Genomic DNA, 25,564 nt, shown 5'->3' on the forward strand with positions numbered 1-25,564 from the left:
TCAGTAAGAAAGACGACACAAATGACTGGAAAGAATGTGGACGTTAGAGTCACACTGCCTTAGGTTTGAATCTTAATCGTTTAGTGGCTTTCAGCAAAATGACTCTCCTCTGAGCCGTGGTCTCCTCATTTGTGCCTTCTAGGGTTCTTTTGACGATCCAGTGGGTAAAGTACACACAACCCTAAGTCCAGGGTCCAGCACATGGTGGGCATGAAAGTTCTAGCAGGTGTTATAGTGGCCTGTGCTTTCCCCAGGGAATGGACTGCTGTTGGCATGTTCCCGCCATGCAATTCCTGAATAGGTTATTCCTAACCTGTGTGTTATTTCTGTCCATTCCTTTTTTATCTGACTAGCCACAGGGCTCAGTAGCGTGCCTCAGCTGCTGTGGCAGCCGCTCCCCTGGGGCCTGGTGTAGCGCTGCAGTCAGGGAACACAAGAAGCCCTGCATTCGTTCTCACAGTGCAGTTTTATGGTCTCATCTGGTGGATACTCGATTGTTCTTTGTTTTTGGCCGTAGATATTATTTAATTTTCCATGAGGAAAAAAAAGACTTTCTGAACCAAATGGCCATTTTCCTCAATGACAGATATATACTGTATTTCCAAAATTTTCTAAAGGACGGTTTGGCAAGTCATACTAATAACTTAAAAACATATAATCATTCAGATCAACAAGGATGATTTTACTGAACACCTTTACACTAGTGCTTGCCGGTAAGGAATATACATAAACATAAGAAAGAGTCCCTACCGTCAATCTTCTGATGTGTTTAGGAATCTGATTTATAAACATGGAAGGAAATTGGAGACCAGCCCACCAGTTACATAAATATGATTGAATTAGGAGGTGGAGTGGTGTGAGTTTTTGCAGATGAGAGGGCTCTCGGTAAGGTTGTGGAGGTTGGAGGCATCGTTACAGAGAAAGGCAGTTGGGGCTGGATGGATCAGGACATACCAGGTCAGGGAACAGACTGACAGGGACTTGGAAGAAGGGCCTGGGGTTGTTGTGCGTGTGGGCTGGGCACCACATTGCCCACATAGAGAAGTGGACAGGGAGGGACCAGGTGAGGCCTCCAAACCTCAAAAGCCAGAGTTGGCTAGATGGACTGACACAGTGAAAGCCCTAGTTTAAGAAGATGAGCCCAGGGTCCGCTTACAGGATGGATCCAAGGAAGGAAGTCTGGAGAGGAGAGGATGGGTGCAGATTTCTAAATCCAGGGGGATCAGGGTCTGAGCTGTGATGGCAGCAGTGAGATAAGACAGGAAGGGTTAAATCCAAGATACATTTAGGAAGAAGACAGAACTTGATGACAAGTAGAATATATAAGGGATGAAACAGCAGGAAGAGTCAAAGATGACTCTGTGGTTCCTTGCCTGGGATATTTGTGGTGTCCCTGAAAAACAAAAGTTCAAGTCAACAAACTCAGCTCTTCTTCCCAGAGACACAGCTGTATCATTCCTCCTGAACTTGGACTGACCTTTTGTCGAGTAAGGTGTTTCAGTTGTCTGTTGCTGCATAACAAGCCACCCCAAACCCTTGTGGCCTAAGGCAACAACAGCTTATCATTTCTCTTGCTCCTTTGGGTTGGCTGAGTTTCAGCTCAGCAGTTCTTCTGCTCCTCTCATCTGGGCTCAGTCAGGTGGCTGCATTCCCCTGGGGGCTCTGCTGGGGCTAGGACATCCAAGACAACTTCAGGCCTCTACCTGGGTGACCGCTCTTTCCAACAGTGTACTCAGGCCACTCATATGGTGGCTGGCTGGCTTCTAAGAGAGAGGAAACAGAAGCTGCCAGTCCTCTTAAGGCATGAACTCAGAAGTCCACCACATTCTGTTTATCAAAGCAAGTCACAAGGCCAGCCCAGATTCAAGGGCAAAGGAAATTGATGCCAACTCTTAAAGTAGGTGGCAACCACATGTAGGGGGAGGGGAAAGATTATTAGAGCCTCCTTTGGAGACTGTCTACCATGTTACATCAACAGAAATTAAGTTTCGGAGAAGGAACTCCCACCAAAAGAGAACTACCACTGATACGTCAGGGCCCGTGTGGGGGTCAGGATCCTTAGGAACTCTTACTACCTTCCCCTAAAGATAAAATTTCACAGGGGAAGAAAAGTCTGTGTTTACTTATTTATATAGGCGAGCTCATAGGAGACTCAGACATGAGTAGTGCCGCTTGCAGAATCAGTGTGACTGACGAAGGAGAGCTGATGTTTAGAAATAAAGTTAAAGAAGTATGGTGGGGCCATATTGGGATAGGACTTGGACCAAGATGGCAGCTGCTAGATCCGGAATGGAAGTTGTAGATGGACAGGACAGAGGGCAGTGTGCTTGTGGTCATGGCTTGTGGCTGAGAGAATGGATGAGTCTACACCTAACCCATAGATTCTCTGAAGGAAGTATTTGAAAGGATTGTTCCTCTGATAGGACACCAGTGGCATCATCTCATGTGAGCTTAGTTCTTGCTCCCACGGAGGCAAGAAATCAGCTACTTAGACACCAGCGTGAGGTCCCAGGGGCGGAAGATGGTCTCAACACAAGGTTAAATGACTTAAAATAAGCAGAGTCACAGCATTTCTTCATTTCTGAAGAAGCAGATTTTACTTATGAGACAAATAAAAGGAGTTCTGCAGAGCCAGGGAAGTTTTCCAAAATGCAAGATAAGAACTTTGCTTTTGTTTTCTTAAACAAATATCCCAGATCTGGTCAGAGCACTGGAATAGAAAACATAGTAACAATCAGGACTTCTTATATAAATTGCAATCTGAAGATCTGTATTCAAATTGAGCTTTTGCCATAATGGGCATGCTTTCTGTCTTTGTCAGGAGTTGTTTGATTGCCAGGAATGGAACTCACTCAAGTTAACTTGAACGAAAAGAATTTACTGGAAGGGCATTGGGAGTATATTGCAGAACCCCCATTCCTGTGTCCCAAGAACCTGGGAAGAAAGTACCCACTCTTGCCATCTCTCTCTGGGGCCACATGGTCTCCCATCTCTGCCTCTCTCTCAGGATGGCATCCATTCTTCTTCCTCTTTGTGGACCAGAAGAATTAGCTCACTCCTCAATCCAGGTAGCCCAGATATGGCTGGTTGCCTTAATCCCCACTTGACAGAACCCCCATAAGTCTAGCACTCTCAATTCATTACCTGAAATCCCAATTCCAGCTTCCTGGGAGAGAATCTCGAGGGCCTCACAGAAGTCAGTCAGAGGGGGGCACCTGGGTGGCTCAGTCGTTGAGCGTCTGCCTTCGGCTCAGGTCGTGATCCCAGGGTCCTGGGTTCGAGCCCCGCGTCGGACTCCCTGCTCAGCGGGAAGCCTGCTTCTCCTTCTCCCACTCCCCCTGCTTGTATTCCCTCTCTCCCTGTGTCTCTCTCTGTCAAATAAATAAATAAAATCTTAAAAAAAAAAAGAAGTCAGAGGATGGAGTCCTTTGGCTTGTTCCCAACCAGCAGCTGATTCTCTGAGAAGGTGCCACGGGCAATATGTGACCCTAGAAAAGGGTTGTTGGCCACGGAGACTCCCATGGAGGTATACATAGCACCTTCACAGTGAAGCCACAGTTCTACCCAAATGTAAAGGGTGGCTAGTCAGCCTGCCTGGGTGCTTCCCAGCTGTTCCTTGTGTTGGTAAAAGAACAGTAGTTCCTGGATTAATCTGAATAGAGGACCATCTGCCCTCAGCCACCTCTAAAACTTTTATCTCTGGCAAGACCACTGAACATCTGAAGAGAATGTTGCTAATTAACTGTCATACTTTTTAAAGCACCAACTATGATAAACAAGGGGTCTGTTTGTATTTTAAGAGGATTTTTTAAAAATTGAAAGTGATGAAGCCTCTTTGGTAAGAGGAAAAATGCATGACCAAGCCACAGGACTTTAAAGTGGTCTTGAAAGTAAAAAGGAATTTGAGAACAAATATCCTTTTTCAAGTTGACTTTTCCTCCCTGCTTCTGGGAAGAGCAAAGGGTGGGACACGGTCTGGAAATGCACTCAGTTGGCCAGTAATGCTTTTGAAGACTACATGACGTGTCTTCTCCGGCGAGACTTCGAGCCACACTTTCCAGCGCGAGTCAGAGGGCAGTGGCACCCCCAGAGGCCGGCCACTGTCTCAGAGGCTGGCCTCGTGGCACACACAGTGTGGAGGGACTGATGTGTTTGAGAAGTCAGTCTTTAATCTGACTTCCATTCAGTTCACCAGACCGGCCCTGTGAGCAAAGGGAACAAAACCACAAAGTGAGAATCTGCCACCCCAGCGTTTGCTTGTGCTCTCTGGTTCCGTCTTCTCTGCCCTCGTGAAAGGCCCTTAACCTCGCCAGACCATGATTTCTTCTCTGTCACATAGAATAGCCCATCCAAGCCGCTTCCCTCAAAGGGCTTTGATTTCCACGTGAGATGCTTATGTGAAAGTATACTGTGTGCTCACCAGATGTAAGAGATCAGTGTTTTAATATCTGGAATTAAACCCAGTTTTTTGAGGTGGCTGCCTTTGATTTTGCCTTTTAACTCAATGCTATTTTAGTTTTCTATTGCTGAGCAAGTTGTTTCTGTTTGTGTGGTGAATGATGAAAGCCCTATTTATATATACAGTTGGCCCTTGAACAACACAGGGGTTAGGGACACTGACCCCCTGCCCAGTCAGACATCTGCACATAACCTGTGACTCTCCAAAAACTTAACTACTAATAGGCTGCTGTTGACCAGAAGCCTTACCGGTAACATGAGCAGTCAATTAACGCAGACTTTGTATGTTACACATATTATATACTGTATTCTTATAATAGAGTAAGCTAGAGAAAAGACAGTGTTATTAAGAAAATCATAAGGAAGAGAAAATACATGTACAGTCCTATCCAAATACATGTACAATCCTAAAAAATCACGTATGAATAGACACGTGCCGTTCAAACCCGCGTTGTTCAGGGGTCAACTGTAATGAGAATAAACACTGTTTATTCGGCACATATCATCCTGCCAGGCCTCGTGGTGTTTACTTTATTTACATTATCTCGTTTCAATTCTCCGAAGAACGCTTTGAGACCCTATTGCTCCTCATTCCACTGTTGATGAAGCCGGGGCCAGAATTCACCCTGGGGTCTGTCCTACACAGGAGCTCACGTTTGGGATTGCTGAGGAATGCTCACTGCTCCTGAATGAATATCGCCACATCCTGGGATGGGAGCTTGCAAAAACAACTCCTGAGCTTCAGCATGGATGCTGGAAAGTGGGGAGCCTAGAGGCACCCCCTTTAGAAACGATCTGTTCCTATTTTTCCACACAATTCTAATAAGCGTGACAGTATTGTTGTAAACCTAAGCAGCAACAAATTAAGAAGAGGGTACACAGAGAAGTAGCACAAAGTAGATGTTCCCTGAGACTCCTTCCAGCTCCGATGTTTTGAGGGTTCAGCAGCCTCGGTGATAACCAAGGGGACAGACTTAACTAATGAAGTCAGACACAAGCACGTAAAAAAGCACACCAGGCTGGGGCCATTTGGTGAAGCACATTGGATCACCTCACGCCACTAAGAGAAATTTAAAGTAGGTGAAACTGAGGGACGCCTGGGTGGCTCAGTCGGTTAAGCGTCTGCCTTCGGCTCAGGTCATGATCCCAGGGTCCTGGGATCGAGTCCTACATTGGGCTCCCTGCTCAGTGGGAAGCCTGCTTCCCCCTCTCCCTCTGCCCCTCTGCCCACTTGTGCTCTCTCTCTCTCTCTCTCTAATAAATAAAATCTTTTTAAAAAATTTAAAAAATAGGGCGCCTGGCTGGCTCAGTTGGTTAAGCGACTGCCTTCGGCTCAGGTCATGATCCTGGAGTCCCGGGATCGAGTCCCACATCGGGCTCCCTGCTCAGCAGGGAGTCTGCTTCTCCCTCTGACCCTCTTCCCTCTCGTGCTCTCTATCTCTCATTCTCTCTCTCTCAAATAAATAAATAAAATCTTAAAAAAAAGAAAAAGATTGTTTTTAAAAAAAATTAAAAAATAAAGTAGGTTAAACTGAGTTAAGTTTTTTTGTTATTGTTTTTGTTTTTAAAGAAATAGCTAATGCATTTTAGAAAGGTTCTGTCCAAAATGATGAGGATAAAACTTTAAGTTTCCAAGTTAACCTTTCTGGAAAACTCAGTTACCTTGAATCGTGTCTCTAATAGCCAGAGAGGACAGTGTGCAGGCAGGAGTCAGAACCAGCAGTCACTAGCTTTAAGTGGGTGTTGTTACGGAGGTCAGCTCTGCCTTTTACTTCCGCCCTGCTCTGTTCCTCCACTGCCGCCTAAGAAGTACCTTTACCCACTCCCTCCATGATTCCTGCTGGTGGTGCAGAACATGCCTGTGCATCTGCGTGCAGTTTTAGAGCACAAGCTCTGTAACTGGGACCTTACCAGGCCCTGGGAATACAACAGTGTGTGGAAGATACAGTCCTACCCTTAAGTCATTCATGGTTCGTTGGGGAGAGAGACATAGGAACAGGTGTTTATTTTTTTAAAGATTTTATTTATTTATTTGACACAGAGAGAGAGACAGCGAGAGAGGGAATGCAAGCAGGGAGAGTGGGAGAGGGAGAAGCAGGCTTTCCCGCTAAGCAGGGAGCCCGATGCGGGGCTCGATCCCAGGACACTGGGATCATGACCCGAGCCGAAGGCAGACGCCCAACAACTGAGCCACCCAGGGAACCCCAGGTGTTTAGAATCAAGGGCTCCGTAGGCTGCTACAGGACCACACAGCAGGGGCATATAACCTTATTTGGGGGGGGCGGGGGATGCTTCCCCAGGGAAATAGTGCTCAGGCTACAGTGTTAAGCAGGAGAGGGAATTCCAGGCAAAGGAAAGAGTATGTGTAAAAGTCCAGAGAGCAATGTGCCATGGGGAAACTCGCAAATACACTATAATTTGGCTTTCATCTAGAACGTGAGCTGAGGGATAGAGAGAGGGGTCATGCAGAAGGGGGAGGGGAGCAAGCAGCACAGATCAGGCAGGGCCTTGTGTACCATATGAGAGAGTCTGGACTTCATCCTGAGGGACTTCGAAGGTTTTTAGGCAGGGCCCTTGCCTACCCCTCCAGCTCCTGTTATTCTTCCCTCTCTCTGTCATTGGTCGTCCTCACTCCTTTTTGTTCCTGCAAAGGCCAACGTTGTTTTTGCCTTAGGCCTTTGCTCTTGCCCTTCCTTCTGCCTGGAATATACAGTAAAGATTATTCTGGTTGCAGTGTACTACCTAGATTATAGAGTAGGGTGTACCTAGAAACAGGGAGATGGAATAGGAAGCCAATGCAGTAGTCTAAGTGGGAGGAGACGGTGGCCTAACTGGGGGAGGTGGCAGTGTGGAGACAGAGACATGGACAAACGTCTGCAGTATCTTGGGAGGTAGACTCACTGGTGTCTGGCAAGTGATTGACTTGGGCACGACAGACTTGATACCTCAGGCCACTGAAATCAGAAAAATGGATCTGCAGCATGGTATAGTCTGATTTCCAGGGGTCTACCTCACTACCCCACTGGAACATGAGCTGCCTGGATTTGCTCACCAAATTGTGAATAAAGCTTATAAGTTCCAGCTGCATTAATGCAACCCATAGCCTTGTTTATGTCTAATCTTAACATTTATGATTATGTGCCTTGGGCTGTCTATTAACTAATACATAATAACATGCTTACTTCTGATCATAATAGAATAAATGAGACAAAAATCAGAGTAAATGACCAGGATGATGATAATCAAGTAGTTCTTATTAAGAACTATTGAATGCATGGCTCAGGTTTCCATATGCAAGGTCCGTTTAACAAACTGGGCTTACAGGATATGCCCCTGACTAGAGATGCTTAACTCACTGCATTTGTTTAAACTCTAAAACGCAGCCATTCCCAAGCCAGGCTCCCACTGAACACCAGCCTCCTACTGCCTAGAGCTTTTCTGTTTACATTCGCCACTATAGAGATTTGGTTTGTTTCCAAAAGATGCATTTTAACATTTGTGTGGTGAGCCACATTTGTTATATTTGAACCATGTGTGACGCAAGGGAGAAGGAGTAACCACTTGGCTGGAGGGGGAAGGGTGATTTTTTTGGGTTAGCAGTGGTACTTCCTGCCAATTTAACAGGAACTGGTTAGATATTAGATGGTGGCAGAAATTTAAAAGTGTGTACCTACACACAGATACACACTTATATTTTTATATGCCGACAAGCTAATGTGAATGTAAAGTTTGTTGAACTGGGACCATGCTGTTTTCTAGTCTTCTTTTTTAAGATTTTAATTTTAAGTAATCTCTACACCCAACTTGGGGCTCGAACCCACAGCCCTGAAATCAAGAGTCACACGTTCCACTGAATGAGCCAGCCAGGCACCCCTGTTTCCTAGTCTTTTTTTTTTTTTTAAGATTTTATTTATTTATTAGAGAGAGTGAGCAAATGAGAGAGAGAGAGAGACCACAAGCTGGGGGAGAGGCAGACGGAGAGGGAGAAGCAGATTTCCCACTGAGCAGGGAAGCTGAAGGAACCCTGGGTTCACGACCCAAGCTGAAGGCAGACGCTTAACCAACTGAGCCATCCAGTGCCCCTCTGTTTTCTAGTCTTAAACACAAAGAAAAAATGCTTTCTGAGAGTTTGTATGGCTCACTTTGGAATTGGATAACATATAACTCTTAACTGACCTAGAAGTGCTTCTAGGACCAAGCCTCATTACATGTCTTATTATATCTTCAGTTACATAAACTGAAAAGCCAAACAGAGAAAGTAGGGGAAAGGGCTTCATCTGATAGTGGAGTGATTCATAAATTACTAACACAGATGGAAAACTAAGGTCCAGAAAGGTTGATTTGTCCATAGCCTACAATCAATTCATTCCTTCATTCAACATGTATTTAGTATGTATTATGTAGATGTATTAATTATTCATTACTGTACAACAAACGACCCTGGAACTTAGTTACTTAAAATGACACACACTTACTGTCTTCATTTCTATGGGTCAGGAAATCTGGACATGGCTTAGCTGGACCCTCTTCTTCCAGGTTTTTTACAAGCCTGCAATAAGTGTCTGCCAGGACTGGGATCTCATCTGAAGGCCCCACTGGGGAAGACTATACTTAGTTGTTGGTAGGATTAAGTCTTTGCAAAAACTGAAAGTCATGGTTTCTTGCTAGACATTGGTCAAAGGGCACCTTCAGCTCCTTGCCTCATGGCCTCTCTGATATAGTGTATTGTTCTATCAAAGTACATAGGCCAAGAAGGCAGTAGAGAGTCTACTAACCAGACAGAAGTCATAGTCTCTTGACCTAATCACAGAAGTGACATGCCATCAGCTTTGTCACATTCTGTTGGTCAGAAGCAAGTCACTAATCCAACCTACACTCAAAAGGAGGGGATTCCACAATGGCATGACATGAACACCAGGAGGTGGGGATCATTGAGTGCCGTCTTTGAAAGCTATCTACCACAGTTAATACATATATTCAGGTTTCTTTTTTCTCAAATACAGCTTTTTTTACCAGACCAAACCATCCAGTTGTGTGGTTGTGAAACACTAGTATGTTCACCGTGGTAGGCTGAATAATGGCCCCCCAAAATGTCTATGTTGTAATCCCTGGAATCTTTTAATATGTTATCTTACGTAGCATAAGGGATTTGCAGATGTGATCAAGTTAAGGATTTTGAGATGGGTTGATTATCCTGAATTATCCAGGCAGGCCCAATGTCATCACAGAGGTCCTTATAAAAGAGGCAGGAAGATCAGAATCAGAGAAGGTGATGTGGTGCTAGAAGCAGAGGGAGGGAAGGAGATGTGATGGAGACAGAGGCTGGAATGGTGTGGTCACAAGCTGAGGAACAGGGGCACCTTCCAGTAGATGGAAAAGGCAAGGAACACCCCCCACCCCCTGCCAGGTCTCCAGAAGGAACAAGTCCCCGCTGACCCCTTGATTTCAGTCCCATATGATCCATTTAGTGCTTCTGAACTCCTGAACTGTAAGATAATGAATTTATGCTGTGTTAAGCCACTAGGTTTGTAGTAATTTGTTACAGCAGCTATAGGATACTAATACACTCCCTGAAAGCACTTGGGAGAACCCCTTAATGGAGTTTTTTGAAGAACAAGGGGAGGGGTGCCTGGGTGGCTCCGTTGGTTAAGGGTCCAACTCTTGGTTTCAGCTCAGGTCATGATCTCATGGGTCGTGGGATCGAGCCCCATGTCAGGCTCTGTGCACAGCTGGGAGTCTGCTTCTTCCTCTCCCTCTCCACTCACACACTCTCTCTCCCTCCCTCCCTCTCTCTCTCTCTCTCTCAAATAAATAAATAAATCAAAAAAAAAAAAAAAGAACAAGGGGAGGCACAAGGCATAGGATGAAGGGCTTCCAAGGGCTTTTCCTGCCCTCCAGTGACTCTGAAACATAATTCACATATTGCAACTTCTCTATTTTAAGGAAATTATTCCTAGTTCTCTTCAATGCTCAATTCTATCAATATTGAACAGATTAGTTAAAGGTGGACCTTGGGCCTCACATGCTCTTCAGAAGAAAACAGAAACATGGCATTTGCCAGAAGATACTAAGATTCCATTTTTGAAGCTTGTTGCTTGTTATTTATGTGTACCTTAGGAGTAGAAATAGTAGCTGAGATGAAAGTACCTGGCACAAATCGCTGTTCCTTCTTGGTGTTTCACAGCCAGATGTTGTGAAATTCTTTTGTTTTTCTTTTTCCTCCAGTGCCTGGAAACCTTGGCTGCTACAAGGATCATGGAAACCCACCTCCTCTAACTGGCGCCAGTAAAACATCTAACAAACTTACCATACAAACCTGCATCAGTTTTTGTCGGAGTCAGAGGTTCAAGGTAATGATTCTATGGCCAAATATCTATAGAAAAGCATGATGATAGTTTTTGGGTTTTTTTTTTAAGATTTTATTTATTCATTTGAGAAAGAGAGATACAGAGAGAGAGAGAGCATGAGCAGGGGAGAGGCAGAGGGCGAGGGAGAAGCAGGCTCCCCACTGAGCCAGGAGCCAGGAGCCAGACGTGGGGCTCCATCCCAGGACCCTGGGATCATGACCTGAGCCGAAGGCAGATGCTTAACAATCTGAGCCACCCAGGCGCCCCACGAAGATGTAAATGCAATCTGCCAAGATAACTTAAAAATATATATACTTTTTTTTAAACCTATCGAACCATGTAACTATTTTTCTGCCAAGGAGGAACTGAAGGAAGAGTGCGGCTTGGCGTTCAGGAGTGTGAGACAGCATTCTTGTCTAAAGACGGGGAGAGAAAAGAGGAAAATCCCCAATATCTATATTCCTCTTTGACCTCTGACAGACTTATGTATTTCCTTGTGCCCTTGAATGTTATAAGCAGGGACATCTCTGGCTTCACAGGGGATGTGGGAATAGGCCAAGGTAGTGGTTATTTCCTTGCTACATTAGGGGCCCTAGCCTGGACAAAATACTTCTTTTCTTTCTGTCCTTTCCTCTATTTGCAATTCACTCCTTGGCTGTTAAGGTTCAATAATGCTATTGTTTGCTATATCCTTCCTTCCTTCCTTCTTCCTTCCTTTCTTTTGTCCTTCCTTAATAATTCAGTGAAAAAGCCACTAATCAGGCCCAAGCAAGGAGAGTAGACTGGCAAGGTCAAGGGCTTTGTGAGGCAGGTGGCCCAACAGGATGGAGTAATTGGTTGCTTGCAAAGCATATAAGTAAATATACTGAGGATAATGGGAGCCAGATTTCTCACTGTTGGAGAAGGGAGCCAGAGAAAACCAAACTGAAACCTATAGTGTCAGACAGGGATTAAAGCTATTTGTAGTGTATGGTTTTGATATATAGAGAGACAGATACGGAAATAAATATAAACATGTTTGTAGGTCCGTGTGTGTGTTTGTATATACATATATATTTCTTATCTCTGTCCACTGAGATGACCTGGGAACATTGACACACTGGTTGCACAGAGCACACTTAGTGCTCAGATCTTGGTTTCTAGATATTGTTCTTCATTAAGTAAGAATTAGGGCTCCTTGGAGAAAATTGCCGATTCTAGAGCTGGTCCTGAGAAAGTGCAAGAGGAGCCTGAAGCATGTTGTACAATAAAGTAAGGAATGGTGAGGGCTTGTGAAAAGGACACAGGAACCAACTGGAAGAGGCTCCATTGGCCAACTCTAACATAATTTGAGCTTCAAAACAAAAAAAAATGGTAACAATAGGGGCACCTGGCTGGCTCAGTCAGTTGAGTGTCTGCCTCCACCTCAGGTCATGATCCCAGGGTACTAGGATCGAGCCCCACATCAGGTTCCCTGCTCAGCAGGAAACCTGCTTCTCCCTCTCCCTCTGCTGCTCCCCCTGCTTGTGCTCTCTCTCTCTGTCAGATAAATAAATAAGATCTTTAAAAAAAATAAAAATAAAAAAATGTTAACAGTAAATATGCCCCATTGAATAAAATAAGAATCTACAAATCCACACTGATATAAATAAATAAGTGAACAAATAAATGAGGAGAAGAAAGGCATTTTCGTATAGGAGAATGCCAACTAACAAATGTAAAAGAAATGTTGGAATTAGAAAATTCTCCATTTGGCAACTATCATAGTGATAATTGATTCGGAGAACAAATATCAAGATATGTAAATATCCCATGACCTCCTCTACTAGTGGGTGAAAGTTGCATGAGGAACAGGATATTTATATAGCCTCAAAGATTGCCCCACAAAATATTATAAAGGGAATTCTACAGCGGAGAAAACTGGCATACACTACCTTACTCAAGTGATTAACGTTAGTATCACTAGTCACAGGAAAACTAGACATTGTATCCCACCTGACCTATTAAGAGCATAACATCACTTTGGTTGCATGTTATAAGGTCATATACAAAAATCAGTTGCATTTCTATGTACTAGTAGTGAACAATTGGAAAATAAAAAAAATTTTTTTGAAAATAAAATTTTTAAATTCCATTTACAATAGCATAAAAAAAAATCTCAAAATTAACAAAGGATATTAAAGACCTATATACCGAATACTACATAACATTGCAAGAGAAAATTAAAGAAAATCTAAATAAATAGAAATACAGACATTGTGGGGCACCTGGGTGGCTCAGTTGGTTAAGAGTCTGACTCTTGATTTTGGTTCAGGTCATGATCTCAGGGTCGTGGGACTGAGCCCTGCATCGGGCTCCTCACTCAGCAGGGAGTCTGCTGGAGATTCTCTCTCCCTCTCTCTTTCTGCCCCTCCCCACCACTTTCTCTTTCTCTCTAAAATAAATAAATCTTTAAAAAAAATACAGACATTATTCATGGATTGGAAGACTTAATATTATTAAAATTATCAGTTTTCCCCAGATTGATTTATAGATTCAGTGCAATCTCAGTCAAAATGATAGTTTTTTTTTTAATAATTAAGCTGATCCTAAAATTTACACGGAAAGGCAGAGAACCTAGAATAACCGAAATAATTTTGAAAAAGATCAACTTTGGAGGACTCATCAAGGCTTTCTATAAAGCTATAGTAATCGAGACAGTGGTATTGGCATAAGAATGGTCGCATAGATCAGGAGTTAGTAAACAGTGGTATGTGGGCCAAATCTTTCTACCCATCTACCTAGCGAATAAAGTTTTACTGAAACATAGTCACACACATTCACCTACATATTGTCTATGCTTTTCATGCTGCAACAGCAAAGTTGAGTAGTTGACGAGAAACGGTATGAACCTCAAAGCCAAAAACATTTACTATCTGATTTTTTAAGAAAGAAAAAGGTTTTCAACTCCTGCTATAGATATCAATGAAACCATATAGAGTCCAGAAATAGACCTGCACTTACATGGACAGTTGATTTTCAACAGAGATAAAGGATGGTCTTTCAACAGATAGTTCTGGAGAAAAATGGGAGCTCTTTGTGAAGAAAAATGAACCTCTGTCCTTACATCACACTATGAGCCAAATTAACTTTCACTTACACTACTGAGAAGAGTGCTATGGTACTGGCATAAGGATGGATATACAGGCCAATGAAATCAAATTTAGAGTCCAGAAATAAGCCCATACATTTATTTATGGTCAGTTGATTTTGACAAGGTGCCAAAATCATTCAATGGGGAAAGAATAGTCTTTCAACAAATGGTGTTGGAACAATTGGATATCCACATGGAAAAGAATGAATTTGGACTCCTACCTCACTTTATATATAAAAATTAACTAAAAATGAACCTAAGACCTAAATGTAATTAGTTTTAGCTATTAGAAGGAACTCTTAGAAAGAAACATAGGTATAACTACACATGACCTTGGTATTAGGCAATGGTTTTTTAGTTATGATAACAAAAGCACAGACAACCAAAGAAAAAATAAATTGGACTTCAGCAAAATTTGCAACTTTTGAGTGTTAGGGACACTATTAAGAAAATGAAAAAACAACTCTCAGAATAGGAGAAAATATTTGTGAATCATCTGTAAAAAGATTTAATGTCCAGAATATATAAAGATCTCTTACCACTTGACAATAAAAGGACAACTCTACTGAAAAATGGGCAAGTGAGTTGCATAGACATTTCTCTATAGAAGACATACAAATGGCCAATAAGCACATGGAAATATGCTCATATTATTAGTCTTTAGGGCAATGCAAATCAAAACCATAATGAGATATCACCTCAGACAATAAATAACCAATGGCTATAGTTAAAAAAAATTTTTTTTGAAGATTCTATTTATTTATTTGACAGAGAGAGAGAGAGAGAGAGAGCACAAGCAGGGGGAAGGGCAGAAGGCGAGGGAGAAGCAGACTTCCTGCTGAGCAGGTAGCCCGACGTGGGATCCAGGACCCTGGGATCATGACCTGAGCCAAAGGCAGACGCTTAACCAACTGAGCCACCCAGGTGCCCCTAAAATAATTTTTTTAAAGGCAAAACAAGTATCAGTGAAAATGTGGAGATGGAACCCTCCTACTTTGCTGGTGGAAATATAAAATGGTGCAGCTGCTATGGAAAACGGTTTGGCAGTTTCTCAAAAAGTTAAACATAACCGTATAAACCAGCAATTCCACTCCTATGTATACACCTAAGAGAGTTAAAAACGTATGTTCACACAAAAACTTGTATGTAAGTGTTCATAGCAGCATTATTCAGATTAGTCCCAACCTGTAAATAACTCAGTGTCCATTAACTGATGAACAGATAAATACATTGTGCTGTATCCATACTTTTGAATACTACTCAGCAACAGAAAGAAGATATAGTAAGACATACTGATGCGCACAACAACATGGATGAATCGCCAAAACATTATGCTAATTGAAAGAAGTCAAATACAAAAGACTACATGCTCAACTCAAAAAGGATCTTAGGTCTAACTAAAATGTAAAACTATAGAACTCTTAGAGGAAAAGAAGGGAGAAAATCTTCATGACTGGGGTTTACCTGGGTTTAGGCAGAAAATTCTTAGGTGTAACACCAAAAGCATGATCCATAAAAGAAAAAATTGGTAAATGAACTTCTCCAAAATTTAAAACTTTTACTCTGTAAAAGACATTTTTTAAAGGATGAAAAGACAAGCCATCGCCTGGAAGAAAATATTTGCAAATCACATATGCAGCAAAGGACTTATATGCAGAATGTATACAAAAACTCTAAGAACTCAATAGTTAAAAAAAACTTTTTTAAATGGGCACATGACTTGATACTTCACCAAAGAGGACACACAGATGGCGAATAAGCACATGAAAAGACATTCAGTGTCATTAACCACTGGGGTAATGCAAATGAAACTCACAATGAGATACCACTACACACCTCTTAGAATGGCTAAAATAAAATATACTGACAATAACATGTGCTGTCAAGGATATAGAGCAACCGGGACTCACACACTGTTGCAAATGTAAAATGGTACAGTCACTCTAGAAGTGGTTTCTTATAACCATAAACTTACCATATAACCCAGCATCCTAGATAACCTAGAATAACCGAAGAAGCAAGTATAGCCCGACTCTGAGAGAAATGAAATTTACTCTGGAGAAATGAAAGCTTATGCTCACATAAAACTATACACAAATGTTTATATCAACTCTATCCATAATCTTGAATAACTAGAAACTACCCAAAGGATTAACAAACAGTGGTGTATCTATGCAATGGTCTTACTACTCAGCCATAAAAAGGAGTGAACTATTGATCCATGCACCACTTTGGATGAATCTCAAAGACATTGCACTGAGTGGAAAGCCAGTCTCAAAAGGTTACATACTATATGATTCCATTTATGTGATGTCTTAGTCCATTCTGGCTGCAGTAACAAAATTACCACAGATTGGGTCAATAAACGTTTATTTCTCATAGTTCTGGAGGCTAGAAGTGTAAGATCCAAGTTGTTGGCAGATTTGGTGTTTGGTGAGAGCTTGTCTCTTGGTTCATAGATCGCTGTCTTGCTGTGTCCTCAATGTGACAGAAGGGCCTAGGGAGCTCTCTGGGGTCTCTTGTATAAGAGCACTAATCCCATTCACGAGGGCTCTGCTCTCATGCCCTAATCACCTACCAAAGGCTCCACGTCCACATACCATCTCACTGGGAGTTAAGATTTCAACATATGACTTTTGGGGGAACATAAACATTCAGTCTTAGCATGTGATATTCTTGAAAAAACATAACTATAGTAACAGCAAACCGATAGGTAGTTGCCAAGGTTTATTTATGGGAGGGTGAGCTAGAAAGCAGTAGGTTCAGGACAGGAAGGTTATTGGGGCAATGTGCCTGTGCTGTATCCTGATTGTAGTGGTGGTTGCACAGATCTATACATGGGTTGAAATGTATAGAACTATATACCATATAAATAGTTTTACCGTATGGTAATAAATAAAATGAAAAGTTTTAGCGGGGCCTGTAATGGGGTTGTGATGAGGACTAGCCATAAAGCACCTACCACCCGGCACACAGTAAACATTCAATATATTGTTGAATATAATAATATATTATTAATGTTTCAAGTTAGTGGGTTCCCCCCAACACCTGCCTTAAAACTCACTTAACTATAGTAGAGACGCAAGCAGTAAAAGGGATGCGCGACGAAGGGGAAACGTAGTTACTGATAGTGTGTAATGAGCACCGAGGGAGCGGAGCGAGGGAGATACCCCAGGAAGAGGGACCCGGAGGGTAAGGCTGGGGGCCAAGCCTGCCAAGCTCCTTCAGGCCAGATGACACCCCAGACTGACACTTACCAAGTGCTGTTTCTCTACTGTGACAGTTTGCTGGGATGGAGTCGGGCTATGCTTGCTTCTGTGGAAACAATCCTGATTACTGGAAGTACGGGGAGGCAGCCAGCACCGAATGCAACAGTGTCTGCTTCGGGGATCACACCCAGCCCTGTGGTGGTGACGGCAGGATCATCCTCTTTGACAGTGAGTATGCCCTGGGCCTGTTACTGCCCAAGACACAGGAACGCTGTGCCAGAGAAACAACCTGACCAGCCTTCCTGTCTTTCATTCATTCATTCACTCCTTCATTCATGTGGCATACTTATTAAGCACCTCCTGCAGGCCAGGTCCTGACCAGATCCTGGGGATACAACACTGACCAAGAAGACTCAGCCCCTGTCCTCTAGAAGGAAGGACAGACATTTAACAAGTAATTAATTACGGTTGTGCCATGTGCTCTGAAGAGATGAGGCCTGTCACAGGACACTTAGGCAACCTAAAAAAGATGACCTTTGCAACTTAATACAGACACTGGTATGGCTGTTCAGTATTAGCCTTAAGATCCTGTTGTTTTGTTTGATTTCCAAGCCCTTTAATGTTTTCCTTGGCATTTGGTGTTGCAGCACTGTTGCAGCTGAGAAGAGACCATACGCTTCGAGTTGTCTTTCCAGGCCTGATACTGAGTGTGCCCTGACCAGCCACCTCTCTGACCCACCACATCTGTGAGATGCTGGCTAGGGCAGGGTGCGCTATGGATGGGATATGGATCTGGGGCCGTGACCTCTCCCATACCTTGTTCTAACCACTGGCCCACCTGATCCCTCCTCACAACCACCCCCCCCACACACACATCCCCTCAGTGGTAGTAAGACTTTGTGAGAGCCATAGTACCAATGTAGCACCCAATTTTGTTAGAAATGGTAGAAAGTAGATTGTTACAAGTGAGACAGACAAAAGGAAAGACTTGAGGTTACTAAAATATACTATAGAGTCCATAGGTCTTTGTTAGTCATTAGGGTAGAGTAGATTTACTCTTGACATATCAACCTGATCGAGTGGATCAGTTTCAAGCAGAAATGTCATATGCTGTATTGGTTTCCTAGGGCTGCCATAACAAGTGATCACAACCCGGGAGCATTAAAACAACAGAAATTTATTCTGTCGTAGTTTGGGAGTCTAGAAGTTCAAAATCGAGGTGTTGTCAGGGCCATGCTCCTCCTGAAGCCTCGGGGAAGAATCCTTTGCTCTTCCGAGCTTCTGGCCGTTGCTGGCCGTCCTTGGCATTCCTTGGCTTGTAGCTGCATCACTGCGATCTCGGCCTCCTCCTTCACATGGCCATCGTCCCTCGGTCCCTCTGTGCCTCTGTGTCTCTCTGTATCTCCTTATAAGGACACTAGTCATTGGATTTAGGGCCCACTCTCATCTAGTATGGCCTCACTTAACTTGATTACATCTGTAAAGACCCTATTTCCAAATAAGATCACATTCACAGCTACCAGGCATGGAACATGTCTTCTTTGGAGGACACAATTCAGCTACTGTATAGGGTGACTATAAAGTCATTCCAGGTTTATAGCCGAGCCTTTCGCAGGTTATGGCTTGGACGTCATCAGAAGTGTGTGTTTGGGCAGAGGACAGGAGAAGGATTGGCAAGCAGAACTCAGGTGGTCAACTGTTGGTCCTTTTAATTGAGTGTGCTCGCTGAAGACTGCCACTGGGTCCCTATACGTCCCATTATGTCAAGACACATACTCAGGTGAATACCTCTGTTAAAGCTAAAGCTTGAAACTTGCCTAACGTTTAAGAATTGTTGGCAAGTAATACGCCCTGCACTTCTATTTAAGTTTTCACTTCCGAAGTCTATTATTATAAGATCCTCTGCCTTGACACCCCAGCCCAGGAGTGTATGTTTACGGAGCTTACAAATTGCCTGAGTACTCCTAAGTGAAGAAAAGAAAGGAAATAAACATTGAGTACCTAGTGTGTATTAAGGCTTTTACATAAAATATCAATCTATACAAATTATATTATTACTCTCATTTTACAGAAGAGTGTCCTAGCACATGATAAATATCTGGCCAGGGCTCACACAGCCAACAAGCAATGGGATTAGACGGTAAAGAAAAAAAAAGTAGGGTGTGTGGGTTCACTACCTGTTTTTCTACTTTAAACAGAACATAGTGTTAATTTTTTTTTTACTGGAAAATAGATATTGGTGAACATATGGAGAAATTGGATCCCTCATGCATTGCTAGTGGAAATGTTAAATGGTACAGCTGCTCTGGAAAACATTCTGGCAGTTTCTCCAATGTGAAGCGGAATTACCTTATGACCTGGCAGTTCCACTCCTAGATATATACCCTGGAGAGTTGAAAACATATGTTCACACAAAAACTTGTACAGGAACATTCACAGCAACACTGTTCACAATAGCCCCAAAAGTGGCACCAACCCAAATGTCCGTCAACCAAAGAATGGGTTGACAAAATGTGTTATAGCCATACAATGGAGTATTATTCAGCCATAAAAAGGAACAAAATACTGATGCACGCTACAACATGGATGAACCTTGAAAACATGATGCTAAGTGATAGAAACCAGACACGTCAGGCCATGTATTTTATGATTCCGTGTAGAGGAAATGTCCAGAATAGGCAAATCCATAGAGACAGAAAACAGATTAATGGTTGCCAAGGGCTGAGGGAAGGAGAGGGTATGGGTTTTCTTGTTGGGGTGATAAAAATGTGCTGGGATCAGATGTCAGTGGTTAGAACACATTAGAATATAACAGATACCACTGAACTGTACCCTTTAAAATTGTTAAAATGGTGGATTTTATATCTGTTAAAAAATAGAATACTTTTGGGCGCCTGGGTGGCTCAGTTGCTTAAGCGACTGCCTTCAGCTCAGGTCATGATCCTGGAGTCCCGGGATCGAGTCCCGCATCGGGCTCCCTGCTCAGCAGGGAGTCTGCTTCTCCCCCTGACCCTCTTCCCTCTCGTGCTCTCTATCTCTCATTCTCCCTCTCTCAAATAAATAAATAAAATCTTTAAAAAAAATAGAATACTTTTAAAAGATAATCATTTAGCACATTTTTATTGAGTGTCTGCTGTGTGGCAGATAAAATGACGTTTTATTTAGTGCAGTGCCTATGCTGGAGGTGTTAGATGGAAATAATTTGCTTTAAAGTCAGTCCTGTACCAAGCATCATCTTTGGTACTGGAAATAGATCTAGGAGAGAGTACCAGGCCTCACACAAAGGTGCAGCGAGGTGAATTAATTATAATGAAATAACTGCTGTCCGTTGACCACTTGGTGTGTGCTATAGCCTGGATGCCAGGTGCTTTTGTTTATTTTATGCTATTTAACAACAGCCCTGTGCATAAGAAAACTGTGTGTGGATCAAAAGAGAAAATAATTTGCCCAAGTGAAAAAGAGCCAAATCCAGAACTCAAACCCAGGTTTGCCACAATTTTTATTTTTCTGTTTTCAGCAACCAGAATCCCTTTTATTAAGAATAATAAGACAGGTCATGATAAAGGGTCCAGTTTAATGCTCTAAGAGCATGTAAACAGGGTGGGCCCAGTGGCTCTGATTATTATCAAACCGGCCCCTTCTGCAGCCATCCGGAAGCTGTCCTTTCTGGCTTCCATTCCTTCAGGAACTGAGGAGATTGGCATTCGAAGAAGCTCCAGTCTCCAGAGGCCCTGGTGTGTGTTGACTGGCAGAGGCCCCTGATAGTAGCCTGCTCCAGTAACCCCCACCCCACAGCTCTGCAAAGAAAGGTACAAAGTGCAGCCCTATAGAAATCATCTGTGAGGTTTCCCTTCTAGAGGGGAAAATTATCTAAATAGCATAAGTACTGCCCCGTGGAAGTCTTTATGATCCATTGGATAAAGCCGAGCATTTTGCAGATGGTGACTACAGACTGTCCCATAATTTGGGGGGACAAAGATGTGTCTTTGAAGAGACTGGAAAAGTTAGATGGTGAGAAAGGGACCAGGTGATGGTTTCCCAGAATATCAGGCTCTGCTACCAGTGTGGCTGGAACCTGGGTCCCAGTCAGGATGTCAGTGAGTTCCTCCTGTTCTCTGCTCCTTGCAGAACGGTGCGTCAGGCTCCTCAGCTCTAGTGGTTCTCAGGCTGCGTTTGCACCTCCGCAGAGAGATTAGGGAGGCAGCCGTCTGCTCAGTCATCATTGCCACGTCAAGTAATTTGTCATAGGCCATATGGCTGATTTTCCAGCAAGCTCTTGTGAGCTCCAGGAGGATGTGAAGTAGGCCGTGTACTGTGTATAAATGCAGCACTGACAGAAGCTTCAGAGCATCTGCTGCCCCAGAATTTAATTTATTGAATTAACGGAACCAAATAAAAGATCAGAGAGGCTGGAGCCAATAGTAGGTTACAGAGACTGCCCAGGCTGGCCTCTTGGGCCCCTTTCAGCGTCTAGGCACTGAAAGAAGTGAGTTGTGTGGATTGGTCCTTACTCTGTAACATTAGTTGAGCAAATATATTTTTTAGAACATTGTGCTATTTACTTTCCATGCATTCCTTCCCTTAATTATAATACCGTGAAGCAGGTACTGTTATCCTTATTTGAGGAGAAAACCGAGGCTCATAAAGGTTCAGTAGCTTGCCCAAGGCCCCACAGATGAAGATCCTTCCCTCATGGGACTTACAGTTCAGTGGGAAAAGAAGAGATTAATGGTAAAAAATATTGAGGGCTGAAAGTCCAATAGGATCTGACCTCTAGGATTGCATTAGTAATTATTATACTTCATAGACACCCAGATGCTATCAGTGATGAGAGGCAATATCATTGTACATATCACTGAGGAAAAAAATACTTCCAACTAAATAATAACATGCATTGATGGACAGACACATTCTAGTCTGAAAGATTAAAATGTTTCCCTTAAAACTGATGAAATATGGTAATACTCTTCTCCTTTTCTGGGTGCCAGTCTAGTGGAGTCTGATTCATGGCTGGGACCCATTTGGTTAAGGTTTGTTTCCTGAGACATGCCAGTATCGTTCACGTCTAGAAACAGAGCACTCAGCTGCATCTGGGGGAGACTGGCTGTTCCTGCTGATGCCTGACGTCTGTTCCTGAAGAAACTGACTTAGCTAATATTGAGGCGGGACAGAGGTGCTGAATCAAAGAAGGCAGGACACTGGCTTTCTGCCACCGGAGGTTTTACCCAGGGCTACTTCAGGGTCCCCACCTGCCCAGGTTATATGTGGCCAGCCCTTCAAAAAATAAGATCTTGCATATATTCCTAAATTTCAAGTTTCCTGTTGAATTATCACTGAATTTTAACAATCTGTCATACATGTCATATGTTTGGTCTCGGAATTGCTGAACTGAATCTTCTGTCTGCATGGCACACATCTGGAAATCGAAAGTTCTAAGTTGAGGATCTGCCTTTGCTATTGAAATAATCAGTTTAACCTGAACACTTGATTCTTTTTTTGTTTTGTTTTGTTTTGTTTTCTTTAAATTTTTTATTGTTATGTTAATCACCATACATTACATCATAGTTTGTGATGTACTGTTCCATGATTCATTGTTTGTGCATAACACCCAGTGCTCCACGCAGAATGTGCCCTCTTTAATACCCATCCCCAGGCTAACCCATCCCTCCACCCCCTCCCCTCTAGAACCCTCAGTTTGTTTTTCAGAATCCATCGTCTCTCATGGTTCGTCTCCCCCTCCGATTTACCCCCCTTCATTCTTCCCCTCCTGCTATCTTCTTTTTTTTTTCTTAACATATATTGCATTATTTGTTTCAGAGGTACAGATCTGTGATTCAACAGTCTTGCACAATTCACAGCACTCACCATAGCACATACCCTCCCCAGTGTCTGTCACCCAGCCACCCCATCCCTCCCACCCCCACTCCAGCAACCCTCAGTTTGTTTCCTGAGATTAAGAATTCCTCATATCAGTGAGGTCATATGATACATGTCTTTCTCTGATTGACTTATTTCACTCAGCATAACACCCTCCAGTTCTATCCACGTCGTTGCAAATAGCAAGATCTCATTCCTTTTGATGGCTGCATAACATTCCATTGTGTATATATACCACATCTTCTTTATCCATCCATCTGTCGATGGACATCTTGGCTCTTTCCACAGTTTGGCTATTGTGGACATTGCTGCTATAAACATTGGGGTGCACGTACCCCTTCGGATCCCTACATTTGTATCTTTGGGGTAAATACCCAGTAGTGAACTCTTGATTCTTTACAAATAATAAGAATAGTATAGTGGGGACTTAGTCATTAAGCATCTGCCTTCAGCTCAGGTCATGATCCCAGGGTCCTGGGATCGAGCCCCGCATCAGGTTCCCTGCTCCTCGGGAAGCCTGCTTCTCCCTCTCCCACTCCCCCTGCTTGTGTTCCCTCTCTCTGTCAAATAAATAAATAAATAATCTTTAAAAAAAAAAGAATAGTATAGCTAATACTTACTGAGCTTACACTATGTTCCAGATCCTATCCTAAACACTTTACATAGATTAACTTCTTTTAATTTTTGTAAAATCCCATAAGGGAGAAACTATTATTAATTTCATTTTATGGATGAGGAAACTGAGGTATACTGAAATTATCTTGTTCAAATTCATAGTTAGGAAGGGGGGAAGTCAGGATGATTACCTAGGGAATCTTTCTCTGTAGCTTTCCTTTTTGAAAAATTTAGTTTTATCACGGTCTAATTTAGATAAAGTAAAAAATCACCCTGCTATTTGAACAGTTCGACAAGATTTGACAAATGCATACACAGTCAAGATATAGAACATTTTCATCACCTCAAAAAGATCTCTTGTCCCCTCTGTAGTCAGTTCTCTCTCTGCCCCCAGCCCTTAGCAACCACTAATCTGTATAGTTTTGTCTTTTGAGGAATGTCATATAAATGGAATCATATAGTACTTAACCATTTGTTTCTGGCTCCTTTCACTTTGTGTAATGCTTTTGAGATTCACCCATGATTGCTTCCACAGCTCCTTTTTTGTGCTAAAAGCATGTCTTTGTACAAATATATCACAATTTATTCATCCATTTATCCATTGATAAACATTGGTCTGTCTATGATAAAGATGCTCCGAAGCTGCCCTTAACCTGTATTCACAGGTGTTTGCATGAACGTGTGCTTTCATTTATCCTGAGTAAATACCTAAGAATCGGATTTCAGGGTCATACACTAAGTGCGTATTTGGCATCACAACACACTGTCAACTGTTTTCCAAAGTGGCTACCCCATTTTGCATTCTGACAGACTTCCAGTTGCTCTGCATCCTCTCCTGCCCTTTGTATGGCCTTTTTAGTCTTAGCCATTCTAGCAGGTGCATGGTGGTAACTCATGGTGGTTTTAATTTGCATTTCCATAATTACCAGTGATGTTGAACATCTTTTCATGTTCTTATTGCTATCTTCTCTCAGCTTTTGTTTGAGAAAGCCTTATTTCACCTTCATCGTAGAAAAATGTTTTTCCCGGATATTGAATTCTATGCCAAAAGTTTTTTTTTTTCTCTCTCAGTATCTCAGAAATGCTCCTTTGTCTTATGGCTTGCACAGTTTCTAGAGATATCTGCTCTTTGTTCCCTGTATATCATCTCCCTTCTTTTTTTTTTTAAAGATTTTATTTATTTATTTGACAGAGAGCGTGAGAGAGGGAACACAAGCAGGGGGAGAGGGAGAGGGAGAGGGAGAAACAGGCTTCCCAGCGAGGAGGGAGCCCAATGCGGGGCTCGATCCCAGAACCCTGGGATCATGACCTGAGCCGAAGGCAGACGCTTAATGACTGAGCCACCCAGGCGCCCCTCATCTTTTCCCTTCTGCCTGCTTTCAGGATTTCATGTTTATTTTTGGTTTTCAGCATTTGACTATGATGTGTCTAGGTGTGTTTTTTGTTTGTTTTGTTTGCTTTTTAATTTTTGTTTTTAAATTTATTTGCTTACTATTTGCTGATATTCTTAGATCACCTATCATTGACTTGAGAGCATTCTTAGCCATTGTCTCTTCAAATATTTCTTCTGCCCCCTACTCTTTTTCTTCTCTTTCTGGAACTCCGATTGTTAGATCATTTGATGTTGTCCCACAGCTACTGGATGATCTGTTCTGTTTTTAGTTTTTTTTTTTTCCCTGCTTCTTTTTTTTCCCTCTTTGCTTCATTTTAGATGATTTCTATTGACCTATTTTCAAATTTATTGACTCTTTCCTTAGCTGTGTGTAGTCTGTTTATGAGCCCATCAAAGAAATTCTTCACCTCTGATATTGTTTTATTTCTAACATTTACATTTGACTCTTAACTTTACATGTCTCTGTTGGAATTTCTAATCTGTTCAGGCATGTTGTCCATCTTTTCCAGTAGATCTTTACAGTGTTAATCATGTGGCCCCTGTCTAATAGCTC

General features: G+C 42.6%; 1 protein-coding gene across 4 annotated transcripts in view; it reads left to right on the forward strand.

The window, feature by feature from the left end:
* The window catches only part of KREMEN1 (kringle containing transmembrane protein 1), a 67,258-nt gene that overhangs the window by 30,937 nt on the left and 10,757 nt on the right, over positions 1-25,564 (forward strand). For all 4 annotated transcript variants that reach the window (XR_012376439.1, XM_073886863.1, XM_073886864.1 and 1 more), the window contains exons 4-5: positions 10,684-10,808; positions 17,201-17,354. Coding sequence is in view for 3 of the 4 variants with exons in the window: in XM_073886863.1 (XP_073742964.1) it covers positions 10,684-10,808; positions 17,201-17,354 (279 nt within the window). In the remaining variant the exon portion in view is untranslated. The remainder of the gene's footprint in view (positions 1-10,683; positions 10,809-17,200; positions 17,355-25,564) is intronic.

The sequence above is a fragment of the Callorhinus ursinus genome, unplaced genomic scaffold (genome assembly GCF_003265705.2).
Source record: "Callorhinus ursinus isolate GAN/ISIS: 27379988/994484 unplaced genomic scaffold, GSC_fseal_2.0 scaffold72, whole genome shotgun sequence".
In the NCBI taxonomy this organism is placed as follows: domain Eukaryota; kingdom Metazoa; phylum Chordata; class Mammalia; order Carnivora; family Otariidae; genus Callorhinus; species Callorhinus ursinus.